This window comes from Cyclopterus lumpus, chromosome 2, assembly GCF_009769545.1.
Source record: "Cyclopterus lumpus isolate fCycLum1 chromosome 2, fCycLum1.pri, whole genome shotgun sequence".
Taxonomy (NCBI): Eukaryota; Metazoa; Chordata; class Actinopteri; order Perciformes; family Cyclopteridae; genus Cyclopterus; species Cyclopterus lumpus.
The window spans coordinates 9,303,007-9,318,030 of NC_046967.1; the positions used below are offsets into that span (position 1 = coordinate 9,303,007).

Below are 15,024 nucleotides of genomic sequence, written 5' to 3' on the forward strand. Positions count from 1 at the left end.
GTTCGGTACTGTCACATGCCGGTGAAGCTCAGATAACACGCATCCTCTGCTTGGGACATTTTATATTGCTACACTGCAAACAATTGTTTGTTGCTATATCAATTCTCCAAATCCTGTATATTGTATCTTAAATAGCCCCTGTGTTACAAACCGGCTCAAAGACTGCAACATGGATGGGAGACCAGATGAACTTAAAGCGATAGAGATTTATTCAAAGAACACAACTAACTTAAACAAAACAAATAAGCTGCAGTGTCGACCACAGGAGAGCAGCCAGCCAGTCAAGGCTGTGGTCGAATAGTCCTTTTTGGTGAGGAAGGTTCCAGAGTGAAATTACCCAGAAGTATTCAAGTGGCCGCCATGATAAGTGCTGGTCGAATTCTCTAAATGCAAAGGAAAGGAGCTTCAATGCTTCCTTACTTATGTCCTTCAGCACATGGGAAACACTGGACCTTCCTTTATGAAAGGAAATAACGCTGCCCCACAATTCCTTGTGACAATAAGGCGTTTCATAAACTATTGTCTGCATATTCTTATGATCATGCATGAGGCAACAAGTAAACACGGACGAAGTATCTTAATTATCTTCTCCTGAACATTGTAGTGCAGACTGATGTCGCCTCATAACTACTTGGGAAGACGTCTTTATGCAATTGGAACAGCTGCTGACTTGATGACCATGCTCATGAGTTTACATTACATTTAGCTGACCAACCCTGTGTCTAGGGCGGGGATTGAACCACCAACCCCCTGGTTGAAAGACAGACCTGCTAACCACTGACCCACAGTCGCCCCAGTTTACTCCAATTATTCACTGTAAAGTATTTTTACAGTCAAACAAAATATGACAACCTGGCTTTTTTCGTTTTCCTTTCAAATATAATTATTTTATTTTGAATTGTGTATATTATTTTGAATTGTGTGTGTGGATATTATATTATATATATGTATATGTATATATACATATATGTATATATATATATACACGTATATATACATATATGTATGTATATATATATACACATATATATATATATATATATATACACGTATATATGTATGACAAAACAAGACATTATTTTACTTTTATTTTATTGACCAAATAATGAATATTCATAATGTAAATAGAGAAGACTTAATGTGTTATGGTACCTTAAAGTCGTGAATTACGTCTGAAGCGGTTAATAGGATTTTGTTTATACACTTTGCCATTTTCCAGTACGTAGAAATCATTTTAGGAATGATACAGTATAAATATAGCCTACTTTAAAACAGTTCCAAAAATAACTTGGCAGCGGCAAGTTTCCAATTCAATTTTTTTTTTTCTGGGTTTTCCATGCTCCCACTTTGATATGCCTGATTATTAATATTGGCATATCATCCACTCTCCAATAAGATCTCTGACAACATATTTCGTGATCATTTATACATAAATGGTTGATTGATTTAATTATTCCACTACTGTATCTGTCAGGAATATCGTTGGTTACGAGTGTGTTTGTCTTTCTTCTCGAGTCAATTCGTAGGCTACAAATCAAAATAATTTTTAATGTTATACAATTAACCACAAAGTCTGACATTTACTGTTTCCTAAAAATACACTTTCTTACAAGCATAAACATGAAAGTGGTAGAAAAAAATGTACCTCAAAAAGAATGAAAATTAAATGAACGATAAGTTATCAATACATTGATTTTTGCTTCACCTGGTTGGACTGGTGCTAATGGTCCTTTATTTTTACTTTAGATTTTGAATGCTACGGTTTTACCTCCATATTTCTACCGTGGTATTACTCTCTGTACTTCTGTACTGTTATGACAACCTTTTCTGGCTTGTCTCGATCTATAGAAATACATTATGTTGATTGGATTTTGTATCATTAATCTGAATCTGCACAGTAATAGTAAAGGTGGTATCATAATAGTGGAGTTTTAAGTGTTAATAATAAAATAATAAACGTACTTTATTTTTCATCACCATTATATTGTGATCTGCAATGACTGCCAGCAGGTTTTTGCATATAAAAAAACGTTTTATTACATATACACCATTCAAATAAAACTCTGAACAACCCATTCACACACTGTCTAAAAACAGACACTCCAGTTTGATAAACATCGATAAACAGTGGCACAAAAGTATAAAGACAGAAAAAAGTAAGGCAAGTTCTTTACAAAAAAGTGAGATCCATAGATAAATATGACAAATTAAAAAGGCACAAGGTATATATCTATATATATATATATATGTGAGTGTGTGTGTATGTGTGTGTGTGTGTATATGTAGTATATATCTATATCTATATAAAAAGACCATGCAGGCACATTAGGGTGGAATGGGGTTGGTCTCAATAGAATTGGCTGGAGTGGCTTCCTGTTCTCCTGGACTGGTTTCGTCTGTTTTCATGCACAAGTGCATTATTTTACACATCTGCCACTAAGACCGTAAGGATCTTCTCTAACGCCGGGGTCCCAGGGGCCACAACACATTGGCAGACGGCGAGGTAAATGTTTGAGTAGTATTAACGTTTGTGTGGATTGAAAACAACGCTGTCTCTATGGCCTCGAGCAGAATTGGAAAAGCAAATCAAATCCCTTCAACTAAATCAGTCTTTGGTAAAAAAGAAAAACAAAACAAAAAGGTAGTCAAACACGATTGGCCTGCAGAGGGCGGAAACAGAGTGTGTTAAGAAAGGCTCCACTCGTCCCTGGGTCGTTCAAGAAAAGGAGCGATTTGGAAGTTCATCATCTGGCCACCAGGGGGGAGCAGAACACCGTGAAAAATGGACTTAATCCCCAAAAGAGCAGAAAAAAACATCAGTGACCCACGGGAGAGAGGAAGAGGAAGAAGAGGAAGAGGAAGAGGAAGAGGAAGAAGAGGAAGAAGCCTTGCACTTTTTTTGTCTTCTTTCTTTGCCGTCCAAAAGGAAGTGACAAAGGGTTTTCGGGGTATTGGAATAGAAGAACGCTCCAGAGTTCCAGAGAGGAAAAACAAAATCAGAGAGTCTGACGTTTGGCACCTTGTCACGAGGCGGACGTGTTCTCGAAAAAGGAAGGCCGGCTTCTCAGAGCATGAACGACTGGGTGTGTTTGAAATCCTGGGGCTGGATGGAGAGATGGGGGGGGGGGGGGGGGGGGAAGAAGCATGAGCGTGGAATTGTTTCAGAAGTATGGCTCTCGAGGTTGACGGCGGTGTGACTTCAATCATGAACACGGCAACATTCATTAGGTAAGTATGTGAACAGCTCGCGCTGAAGTCAGCGCTTTGCTCGTGCCACCACTCAGAGCTTAATATGAGAGGCAGAGGCAGAGGATGGAGAGGGGGGGGGTGTAGGGAGGAAGAGGATAAAGGATGACAACAATAATAAAGGAAACACTTACTTCTTGGGGCGGAGGGACGTAGTTGACGTTGGACCTGGAAGACAAAGACACGGGTGAGCACATTGGACAGTTTGACACAGAGGGGACACTCGAGATCAATAATGCACATCATTCAGGACACTGGCCAAACCCCCCCCCCCCCCCCTCCCCGGGTACCGCTGAGCAGGAATTTAGAGAGAGAGACGTCTGGTACCCGCAGCCTCCAGAGGGTGAATCAACACCTCTCCAAAGCACGTTCAACAGAAACCGAACATTATAACATTCTCGACGCAAAAAAGCAGCCACAAGTATTTAAATGTTACACATATATATATATATATATATATATATATATATATATATAAATAATAATTGTTGAATCTAACTACTGAAAATGTAAAAGGAATAGTTTGACCTATTGATCAAATACACCCAACATGACAACGATAAATCCGACCCGTCCTATCAGGTTGTGGTTTGGTCAGCCGGCTGTTATGTTAATGAAACTCCAGAAATGAATCAATGTGACGTTCATAGCTCACGAATGAATACTTCATATTTGTTTTGCCGGCCATTCATTCCCTCCACATCCGCCAGTCGGCCTGAAGCGGGTCACACTCACGTGTCCTCAGTTCTGTGCAGGGTTTGGCTGCTGATGTGGGCTGCACCATGACACTGGGAGATCCAAAATGACCTGTGAGGGGGGGGGGGGGGGGGGGGGGGGGGGGTCAGTGTGTTGGCTTTAAAAAAAAGGGTTAACAAAAATGGGGGGAGGGGGGGCATTTTGGAGCGACACTGCACATCATGCTGTATACTGGCATGCAGCTGGTCGGGATGCAGCAGAGCTGAAGAACAATGGCGGGGGTGAGCAGGTCAAGTGGTGAGCCAATCACATGCAGCAGTCCAACACCCTGGTAGACAATGTTTAAATGCTGCTTACAGCTGTGTAGTACAGGTGTGTAGTACAGCTGTGTAGTACAGGTGTGTAGTACAGGTGTGTAGTACAGGTGTGTAGTACAGATGTGTAGTACAGCTATGTAGTACAGCTGTGTAGTACAGGTGTGTAGTACAGGTGTGTAGTACAGCTGTGTAGTACATGTGTGTAGTACAGCTGTGTAGTACAGCTGTGTATTACAGCTGTGTAGTACAGATGTGTAGTACAGGTGTGTAGTACAGATGTGTAGTACAGATGTGTATTACAGCTGTGTAGTACAGATGTGTAGTACAGATGTGTAGTACAGATGTGTAATACATGTGTGTAGTACAGATGTGTAGTACAGATGTGTATTACAGCTGTGTAGTACAGCTGTGTAGTACAGCTGTGTAGTACAGATGTGTATTACAGGTGTGTAGTACAGATGTGTATTACAGGTGTGTAGTACAGATGTGTATTACAGATGTGTATTACAGGTGTGTAGTACAGATGTGCATTACAGATGTGTATTACAGGTGTGTAGTACAGATGTGTATTACAGATGTGTATTACAGGTGTGTAGTACAGATGTGTATTACAGATGTGTATTACAGGTGTGTAGTACAGGTGTGTAGTACAGATGTGTAGTACAGCTGTGGAGGTGAGCGAGACATTAAACCCACTTATTCTAACTGTATTTATTTATTAAAGCGATACATGTAAAGGTTTCACCTGTGATTTCTTTCAAATAAATTCATTAGATTTTTTTAATAATCTTTTTTTTTTAAAGTTTCATGATATAACTCTGGCGTTTTGTCTTAAACACAAGCTGAGAGAGTTATAATATAATATAATATTATAATATAATAACGTAAGCATCAGAGTACGCGGGCAAGCTATCTGTATTTATTTGTATTTTTTTTAAGGGACACTGTCCCTGAGATTTAATATCCTAAAAACAAAAACGTGTGTGTCACAACAACCATCTTAAAATAGGACTCTGGTCACTTATATTTGGCATGAGATAACATTAATCCGTCTAACCAGGTCCCCTTGACCATTCCCCCTCGAAAAGGCGTCTCTAAATCCCACTCCGTGGACTCGTGCCGACTATTGGTGCATCAGATCTGTCACATTGCCTTTGAGTCTTTTGGGAAGAAGCCGGTTCTATAAATAGGACGCCGAGGCTGACAGCTCCAGTTAGCTCAGTGGGATAAGCATCAGACTTCAACCTCTCGCATCAGCTCCGCGATGACTCGCCAACAAAACGCCGCGCGGTGACCAGCCAGGAAATCAAACAGCACAGAGAGCGGAGCCAATCGGGGGGCCTCGTCGCAATGAGGACGCGCACTCCCGTCTCCGTGGTTTCGGTCTGGACCAGAACGCCCTTTCGTGTGTGTGTGTGTGTACGTGCGCCGGACTGAGAGCCCTCCGTCGTGCCCCAATACCAGTCTCAGGATCTAAGTAATCCATTTCAAATCACCCATCCAATCAGTTTAATTGCTTGCAATTCTTTCTACTGCCAATACCCCCCCCCTCCTCCCCCCCCCCCCCCCCCCCCCCACACCCCCTCTCCCCCATCCCACAGTAATTATTCCATAATTACGATGCACTGATTATTTCTCCCCATTGAAGTCTGCATCATCTGTCTCGCCGCATCCCGACACGATGACAACAGATGTACGGGAAGTGGCAATCAATTTTTAAAAAAAGACAAGAAACAAAAACAAAGAAAGAAAACATTTCCCATGTTGTTGTTGTTGTTGTTGTTGTTGTTGTTTTACATCTGTTGGCGCCAATCACCGGGTGAGGATGTGGCTCAGAAGAAACACACACATGTAGACACACACACACACACACACACACGGCTGTCACTCTATACAGTCCTGACTCAGCACACAGAGGCGCAGTCTAAGTGCAACAACAAGCCCCCCCCCTCCCCCCCCCCCCCCCCCCCCCAATCCGAAGTGTGCCGGGTATTAGCCTGTGTTGGTCCACATCAATGTTAATGCAATCAAAGAGCTCTTACCTTCCTCTGTGTCCTGCTGATGGACGAGTGACGAGCATGTTGGAGAAAACAGAGAGCCGTCAGAGTTTTGATGATCAGTGGTTGTCAGATCGGCAAGGGGAAATAACTAAACAAACAAACAAACAAACAAACAAACAAACGAAACCAAAGAGACAAAACTCACGGCTGAAGAACCCGTTGCGGTGCAAGAGGTACCCCCCGCATCCGCAGACCACCACGACCAGGCAGACCACCACCACCGCCGCCACCACGGCCGACACGTTGACGTCCTCTGGGGGGGGGGGGAGAAGAGGGGAGTTTTCCATAAGGAGATGGAGAAGATCCTTTTTATTACGTGCATCGAATGGCTGCGCGCCCTAATCTAGAGTACATTATATCATTGATTAGCCAGAAGAATACCGTTGACATGTCATTTGTCCCTAAACGGACGCAGTAGAGCTTCACATTGTAAGTTGCTTTTGGGAAAAGGTGTTTCAGATTTCAGAAACGGGGTGAAATGGTCGGCCTTTCCTCTCCACTGCATCCAGTGGTGAAAGGTGTGGGGCAGAGGCAGGGAGATGTGTGGAGACACACACAGACACACACACGCATAAAAACACACTCACACACACACACACCTATCGTCATGTGCTTGCCCTCGCAACTCTGTGGCCGCCCCACTCCGTTGGAAGCCAGGCAGCTGTATCGACCGGTGTCCTCTTTGGCTACGGCTTTAAACTCCTGCAGAAGAGAGGGGGGGGGGGGGGGGTGAAACTATTTCCCACACACTACGTCCTTCCTCACTCAATCACTCTCACATACACACGAACACACACACACACACACACACACACACACACTCACTCACACATTCACTCACTCACACTCCCTCCCTCACACACTCACACACTCCTCCCCCCCTCACTCACACACTCACTCAGACTCAGACTCCCTCACTCACTCACTTCCACACTCCTACCCCCCTCCCTCCCTCACTCACTCCCTTCCTCCCTCACTCACACACTCACTCAGACTCCCTCACTCACACACTCCCCCCCCCCCCCCCCCCCCCCCTCCCTCACCAGTACTCCTGTGTGTGAGTTGATCTGGTAAGTGGCGTTGGCGTTGCGTGGCTGGCTGATGGGCTTGTTGTCCTTGAACCAGGTGTACGTGGCAGGCGGGATGCTCTGCTGGTCCTGACAGCGCAGCTGCACCACGGAGCCCGTCACTGCCCCACTGGGGATCTCACAGGACGGGATGTGTGGGGGCACTGGTGGACAGGACGGGGGAAGAATTAAAGAGACATAAGCAACAAGTGAGGGAAGAAAAAAAAAAAAGAAACCTCCCACCCAGCCGGGCTCTGTTTTGGGCTTTTTAATGGTGGCTTCCCTTTACCGTACCGAGGACTTTGAGCGTAACGTTGGTCTCGCCCAGGTTCACGGTGTCCAGAGGAGCACTGATCTCGCAGCGGTACTCCCCGGCGTCCTCCTGGGTCACCCTACTCAACGTGACGGTGGCCCCGTCGATCGTGGCGCGGTCCTCAAAGGGACCTGAAGGAAAAGGATGGAAGGTCAGGAGGATCCCAGAGGAAAAGGTCTCGCCTGGCCGCGGGCCAAAGCTGCGCTGTGCACCTCTTCACAAATATAGATGTCGCAATACCGCTGCCTGAATATGAGACACGACATTCAGATCACAATAGAACGAGATCATCATCGTTAAACCGGCGACAAAATACGACATGACAATGATCGTTGAACTTTAAACCGCTGTTAAAACAGCTGCTTCACAGTAAAAAGCCTCCCGGTGCTAAAAGAAGTGGTTTTCTTTCACTCTGAAGCAGCTGCGGGTGAGAGCGGACTTAAAGGTGCTGGCAGTGCATGGCACCGGCTGGGATGCTCATGTTTTAACCCGAGGTAAGCGGTTACTCTGAACCTGCATCCCGGAACCCCAGAGAACCCTTAAAGCCCCCGTTTACTGTAATCAAGAGAACTTGGAAGCTTCAGGGTACATTTACATCACGTAACTGCCCCCTGATGGGATAATCCAGTAGCCAGTAGGTTCCAGTGGCATGGCTTCGTGAACTTCTGCTGCCAGTGAAGAGCAGGCTGAACATATTCGAGAAGCCCGTCAAGCTGACAAAAGAGACCGACTTGGGGAAAGCTGACGTACAGATTCATCATTTATTTCACCCACTGAATCCACATCCTGAACCACAAAGGAGAGGAATCAAGGAGATGAGACGGGCATTGTGTGCCTCGACACATGGGCTTAAATATCTTCTGAGACTTTATTGTTCTCCTCATCCTATGTGGCAAACCCAATCCGGCTGGTGCCGCACGCCGATTACAACAAAAGCCCTCTCGGTCGCTCTTTGGGGGGGATGAAGAGCAACAGGCTGCTCTCTCACCTTTGAAGTGTCCATCAAAGTACACGAAGGACACATCTTTCCCCTTCTTCTTCCACTCGATGCGTGGGTTCTGGTCCTTCTCCGTGCGGAACGTGCACGACAGCACCGCGTCTGTGGGTAAAGAAAGGAGGAGGGGCGGGGACCGATGAGATATTTATGGCCTTCAATCAGTTCGCTTTTTTTTCTTCTTTTTTTTTAACTGCTCCGTCTATTTTGGGCCTCATGGTTTATTCTGTCAGACGGAATCTGATCAAGCAGCAAACCCGTTGAGGGTGAACGTGACTCGGCAGCGGGCACGGGTGCGGCTCTCTCCGTCCTCACCTGAGAACTCGTTCACCTCCACCTTGTGTTTGTCGGTCGTCACGGTGACGGGAACGGAGGGGGAACCTGGTGGGGGGGGGGGGGGGGGGGGATAGAAGGAAAAAAAAGAGAGGTCAGAGCATTTCAGAACGTAATATCGCCGGTCATCCATTAGGGGGCAAGGTGAATTTGCGTTGCCCGCTAACTGCGAGAGGAGAATGTTTAATGGCCGTCTTTTGGTCTGCTGTCTGAGGCAGCCAGAGTCTTTCTCCATGAGCTCGGAGGTAAAGGACGGGATTATTCCCTCCTTTAAGCCGGCAGGGTTAAGGAGCAGCCCGCCGTATGTTTACCAACGAGCAGGTTAGGACAAGGTCACCAGGCATCTCACCAGAGGCTTGTCCAGATTAACCTGATGAATGGGGTGGTATTAGCGATCACTCCGTGTTTGTTTGCCCTTGCCGTCTGTGTGCCACCGATACGTTCAAACAGGAAGTGGAAGAGGGGGCCGGAGCTGCGCTTCCTGTGTGCTGATTGGTTTACGGGACAGATTATTCCCTGGCCATCCTGTTGTTAAATACAGGTTCAACTCGGGCGAAGATTAGCTGGCCGAAGAAGCAGGTCGGAGAGCAGCAGACACTCTCTGCCGCCGCACTAAAGCACGCGACATCCCCAAAGCCTGCGACTTCACTTCAAAAAGGGGGGGAAAAGACGATTTTTAGACTAAAGGCCATGCATTTTTGAAAATGGCATAATAAATGTTAAATGGGCCTTGAGGGATCTAACTCAGAGTCAAGGGGCTGTGAAAAAAAACATCTTAAAAACGTTGAACTTAGTGGAACGAAGATGTCATCTTAAACACAAGATGAAAAAAGGAGCTTTAGATCACACACACACACACACACACACACACACTTTTCCGGCCATTGTTTCTCCAAATGGCATGACGCGCAAGGATTAAAATCTCACATATGCAAACTTTAAAACAAGTGTTCTTAAATGATTGTGGCCAGTTTCCTGTTTGTCAGTCACTTCCTGTGCATTGTTACTGGATTACTATGCATTGCAGAAGCTTTTTTTTCTTCTTCCCCCTGTGAAAGGGGGGGGGGGTCACGTGTAAGAATGGAGGGCGAGCCGAGACAAAAGGCAGGAAGCAGGGAAAAGAACAGGCCACGTTGAACGACTGTACAAACTGGCGCTCGTGAGCACCCCCCCCCCTCTCCACACTCTCGCTCCTATTTACAGCTATTTTTACATTAGCCTTTAAATAAACAACAGCCTATACAATAATAATGTCATGTGTCAAGTGCTTTTTAAAAAGCTTCTTTCCCGAAGTAGGCTCAATTTACACCAGCCTCACTTATTTTCCGCTAAGTGAATTAAAACGGCACACTCTCCCTCCAGACTCCTCCCCACCCCCCACCCCCCACCCCCTTTGCCATGTGTTGACTTGCAACAGTGTAACAGGATTACCATCATAGCCTCGGCTCCAATGGCCCCGACACCCTCTGAGGAGCGTTGTCCCACTAAAGGATGAACAAGAAGAAGGAGGGCGATACAATGAGATGTAAAAAAGAAAAAAGAAGAAGAAAGGGGACGAACGACAAAGGATGAGCGGTCCTAAGAATAGAATACAAATGAAGTGGAGTGGAGGAGAGTGAGGCTGGTGGAAGCGGGGAAGGGAGGTAGGGTGTGTGTGTGTGTGTGTGTGTGTGTGTGTGTGTGTGTGTGTGTGGGGGGGGGGGGGGGGGGGGGGAGTCCAGAGACCCGCAGAAGCATGAATAAAAGAGAGAGTGGGACTGAAGGCGAGGGAGATCCTCCGCGACAGTGGGCCTGTGAACGGGAGATGCTCGTGTCACATGGTGTGAGACCGGGCCTGCTGCCACCTTGAAGGGCGCCTCTTTGAGGAAAGAGCAATGTAGCGGGGCTGACAACACGGCCGACTGACACGAACGCAAAGAGGCTCTCGCGTGTCCCGCTGCCCCCCCAACCACCACCACCACCACCACCACCACCACCAGTCTCCGAGCTTCACTGTGCTCCACTACCATGAACACTGTCGGCTCCGATGGCCTCAATTAACTGCGATGGGCGTCGAGGCGGACGATGAACACATGGCCCGCTCAGATCGTTTCGCAGCGTAGCTCGACCTGAGTGGGAAAACAAGTGTGTGTGTGTGTGTGTGTGTGGGGGGGGGGGGGGGGGGGGGGGGGGAGGAGACGCCAAGAGAATGTCATTCGGTTTTCAGAGACGAAACGAAGTTGACCCACTGCGTCTCAAGGCCGCTGCCTCTGTTGATGCACATGGGGGGGGGGGGGGGGGGGGGGTATGGCCGCCCACGAGGTGTCACTTGTGCACGCTGACCTGGGCCTGCAATAAAAGCTCCAGCCAGCAGCGCTCGAGTCACATTTGGACCCTCGTTGGCTCCTGAAATTGGCCAGAGGTTCTGAGGTCAGGGGCCGGACTCGAGCCGAGCCGCCTGAGCAGTCGTCCAGTGTCATCGAGAGAATGAATCACAAGCTGGAGAGAAGGAAAAAAAGAGGCGTCGGATAATTGCTTATTATAGACTTTTTTTTTTAAATAAGGTTTTGTTCGGTAGCAGCAGGGGGTCTGACACACACACACACACACACACACTGACACACACATCCAGACAAAGGCGTCGACACAGACGAGCTCACAGACTCGTGGCGTCAACATCGAGGCAAAAAACACTGCGACGGCTCAAACTCACAGAGGGACCGCCGCCCTCTTGCCTCGAGCGGAAAATAGAAAGATGGCACGCTTCGCTCCTTGGCACGCCGCCGTACTCTCATTACGTGGTCCGTACAGAGTGTTACAGAGACCGGTGGTGGGGTGGGGTGGGGAGGGGTTTTGTGTGTGTGTGGGGGGGGGGGGGGGGGGGGGGGGGGGGAAGTTGCCAGGACTGTGTCGAGGTCAAAAAGCCCGGCGCCGTAATAATTGAGGCACTTATTCAAATTAACAGGACAAATGAAAGAGGAAGGGAGATCCAGAAGACGCATCCTGTCTGTCTGCGCGAAGGAGATAACGGGCCTGTTGGACGGGCGCGCACGTTTCAAGGCTGTAAGGGTACAGAGAAAAACAGGGAGGACGTTTGTGTGCGTGTGCATGTGTGTGCGTGTGCGTGTGTGTGAGTGTGTGTTCTCCATTCGAACAAAGCCTCTCTGTGCGACTGTAACCCTGTGAGCAGCAGCTGTCTCAGGCAGACGCGATGTGGGAGTGTGAGGTTGAGATGGGGGGGGGGGGTCGGGTCGGGTCTCTCGTCACAGAGACCCACCCAAAACATTTTTCTTTTCTTTCTTGTGAAAACAATACACTCCACAGGCGGTCGGGCAGAGCCGAGGCATTTGAAGCCGCTCTGTTCAAACCTATGTGTGCTCCAGATGATGAGTGATTTATGTCAGGTTGTCTAGAGAGACACACACACACACACACACACACACACAACCTCAGTGAACTTGTGACCTGACAGGTGGCGAAATGTGGACAACGGAGAGTAAAATCTGCGTCACTCTCACTGTCTCATCCCATCCATCTCAGGCTGCTGCTGCTCCCCAGGAGTCCCGAAGACACGTACACTGCTTCCTATTTCGCCATCAGGGAAAGCTGCTTTTGCTTTAAAATATTAATAATAAAAAAAGGGTCGTGAACTTTTCAGTCTCCGGGTCACCTCCCTGCTCTTGAAAAAAACAAAACACCTCGTCAGGAGCTAAAAACAGTCGGGACGTTTCTGACCTCGGATCCGCCACCTCCCCTGCCAACACGGGAAGGGGCCCACCTGCCCCCGCCACGCCGCCCACACCCTCGGGTGGCACCCTGCCAGATACAACTTCGGGGGGCCAACTTTGCAGGAACCGAGCCCGGCTCGCCACAGCCCACTCTCACAGCGGGACTCTGACTAAACCGGGGAACTGCGGAATAACACCAACAAATTATATAATAATAATAATAATAATAACAAATTCTTTATGTTTTGCATATTTAACTTTAAAAATGAGCTCACTAAAATTCCAATACAAATGTATTATTATTATTTATTTGTTTAAAGAAAATAAAACCACTACTTTGATCGTTAAGAAAATGTGTAATTTGAAAGAGTGTGTCTCTTGTTAAAACAATATTTAAAATCTTTAACACCTTTTTGTCCTTTCTATTTCTTACTTTGATCCAGTTAGAAGACAACATAAATCATTAGAAAGCACTTAACCTGTCTAAGCCCCAGGAAGGCAAACACATAGAATCAGAGGCTCCGTCCTGGTGAAGAGTTTCCATTTGTCACTTACATTGCATCAGTAACACAACAATAGGAAGATACAGGGACGTCCCCTCCATTATGGTCCACAACTCTGGCTGAGTCGAGTCTTCCCTGGACGGAGCGAGGAGGCAGATCCCGAGCCTCAGCTTTCTTCTCGCACTTGTTCACAACTCTCCAATAATTCATCCAGCTTCCAGGGAGAGAACTGTTCTCCAACGGGGAAGCGATCGGACCGGAGCGGAGCGAAGCGGAGAGGATGAGCGAGACGCGCCTCCGGGGACGGATCGGTCCGATACGCCGGTGCCCTGGCGGAGAAAGTCTGGCAGGGAACGGCGTGCCTCGGTTACTATGACGGGCGCGGGTGGACGTCCTCTCTCCTGTGGTGCGGCTTTTTGGCGCTGGCTGAGGTGGAGATGGAGGTGGAGGGAGGGAGGGAGGGAGAGAGAGAGAGAGGGGTGGGTGGGTGGGGGAGGGAGGGGGGGGGGGGGGGGGAGGCGGAGCAGCGCGGCGGAGCGCCGAGAGCGCAGCGCCGTGTCCAAGACGCGCACTGCACCGCCAAATAAACGGAGTCACTGGGTTTGGCACCAAGGTGAGGCGCGCGTCATATCAGCACGAGACCTGGTTTGACCCCCCAAGTGGGTTTTTATGATAAGTTTTATATAAGTGGAGGGCAGAGATTAAGATCTGAAAGCCACGTGGAACACTTAGTCCAAAAAAAGGTCAAGTAGTCTAATTAATACACCATTTAGAGACTTAAGGGGTTATAATGGTTCCAGTGCCAACTTATGGTTACAAAATTAAAAACGATGTTCGGGTTGCCAGGTTGTAAAAACAACAAACTGATATCATAAGATGTGTTTTATGTATGGTTTTATGTATGGATAAAAACAAAAGACCACTCGCCTCCTGTAACAGGCCTCTATACATTAGATTAAAGTGGAATTATCCAACAACATCCTGCCCTTATCAAATATAGGAGCTTCAGACTCCTTTGCTCCCGCGGGGAGACAAACCAAAAGGTTAGAGCAAGATGTGAGAGGAGCGGCCCACGATCAGGAGAGGACGGCTCCACACCGTCTGGAGGCCAACAGAGACACAGAACTCTGGAGGTGTGTTTCAGGCACCCCTTCTCTTCTTTTGGGGAGATGTCGAGTAGTGAGGGCTTGTGTATCAACGACACCCCCCCCCCCCCCAGTGAAGACTGATGCCCTCCCACTACGACATTAAAACGAGGGAACCTCTGGGACGACTCCGCTGTTGAACAGAAATGCATTATTAATTCATTTCTAGGAATGCATTATTCCACAGTGTTTTAGTCGCTATTCAAATTTAATTGCCTTTGAGCGGGCACATCTCGAAACATTCAGGGCACCCGTTCAAACATCTCAATTGGCGCAAGTGTGCTCTAAATCCGAGGCATATGTCCTTGGGTGTGTCTCGCACGTTGTCATTGTGTGTGTGTGTGTGTGTGTGTGTGTGTGTGTGTGTGTGTGTGTGTTGGGGGTGGAGGGATGCTCGAGTGGGAGCAACAGCTGCACAGTGGCTACGTTTTCTGGCCCGGAGGCTTTGCTCAGTCTCCTTAAACGCAGGGAAAACAATAAAAGAAACTAAACGCTCTTTGAATAATCTGTTTTTTTTTTTTTAAATGCTCGTCCTCGCTCGTCCAAGTGGCCGAGGCTCGAATGTCAAACAGCGATTCCGTAAAGTCCAACTGGAGGAGAGGAATGTCTGGGGGAGCTGCTCGGTTCTTTAGGTCATTGGTGG

The 15,024-nt window shown here is 47.6% G+C and overlaps 1 protein-coding gene across 8 annotated transcripts; it reads right to left on the reverse strand.

The window, feature by feature from the left end:
* Positions 1 to 2,011: 2,011 nt before the first annotated feature.
* jam2a (junctional adhesion molecule 2a) lies at positions 2,012 to 13,679 on the reverse strand. 8 transcript variants are annotated; one of them, XM_034553036.1, is made up of 15 exons: positions 13,289 to 13,393; positions 12,741 to 12,916; positions 12,524 to 12,620; positions 11,349 to 11,504; positions 10,458 to 10,510; positions 9,009 to 9,074; positions 8,688 to 8,798; positions 7,681 to 7,830; positions 7,363 to 7,550; positions 6,919 to 7,021; positions 6,465 to 6,572; positions 6,302 to 6,317; positions 3,982 to 4,053; positions 3,381 to 3,414; positions 2,012 to 3,103 (listed from the first exon to the last, which is right to left on the reverse strand). In XM_034553036.1, the coding sequence occupies exons 4-15, from the start codon at positions 11,483 to 11,485 to the stop codon at positions 3,065 to 3,067; spliced, it is 1,077 nt and encodes a 358-aa protein (XP_034408927.1). In that variant the 5' UTR covers positions 11,486 to 11,504; positions 12,524 to 12,620; positions 12,741 to 12,916; positions 13,289 to 13,393; the 3' UTR covers positions 2,012 to 3,064. The 8 variants fall into 8 exon arrangements, with proteins under 8 accessions (XP_034408927.1, XP_034408918.1, XP_034408909.1 ...); XM_034553027.1 differs by lacking the exons at positions 11,349 to 11,504; positions 12,524 to 12,620; positions 12,741 to 12,916 and having other exon boundaries at positions 6,302 to 6,314; positions 13,289 to 13,679; XM_034553018.1 differs by lacking the exons at positions 11,349 to 11,504; positions 12,524 to 12,620; positions 12,741 to 12,916 and having other exon boundaries at positions 13,289 to 13,679.
* Between the last annotated feature and the right edge of the window lie 1,345 nt (positions 13,680 to 15,024).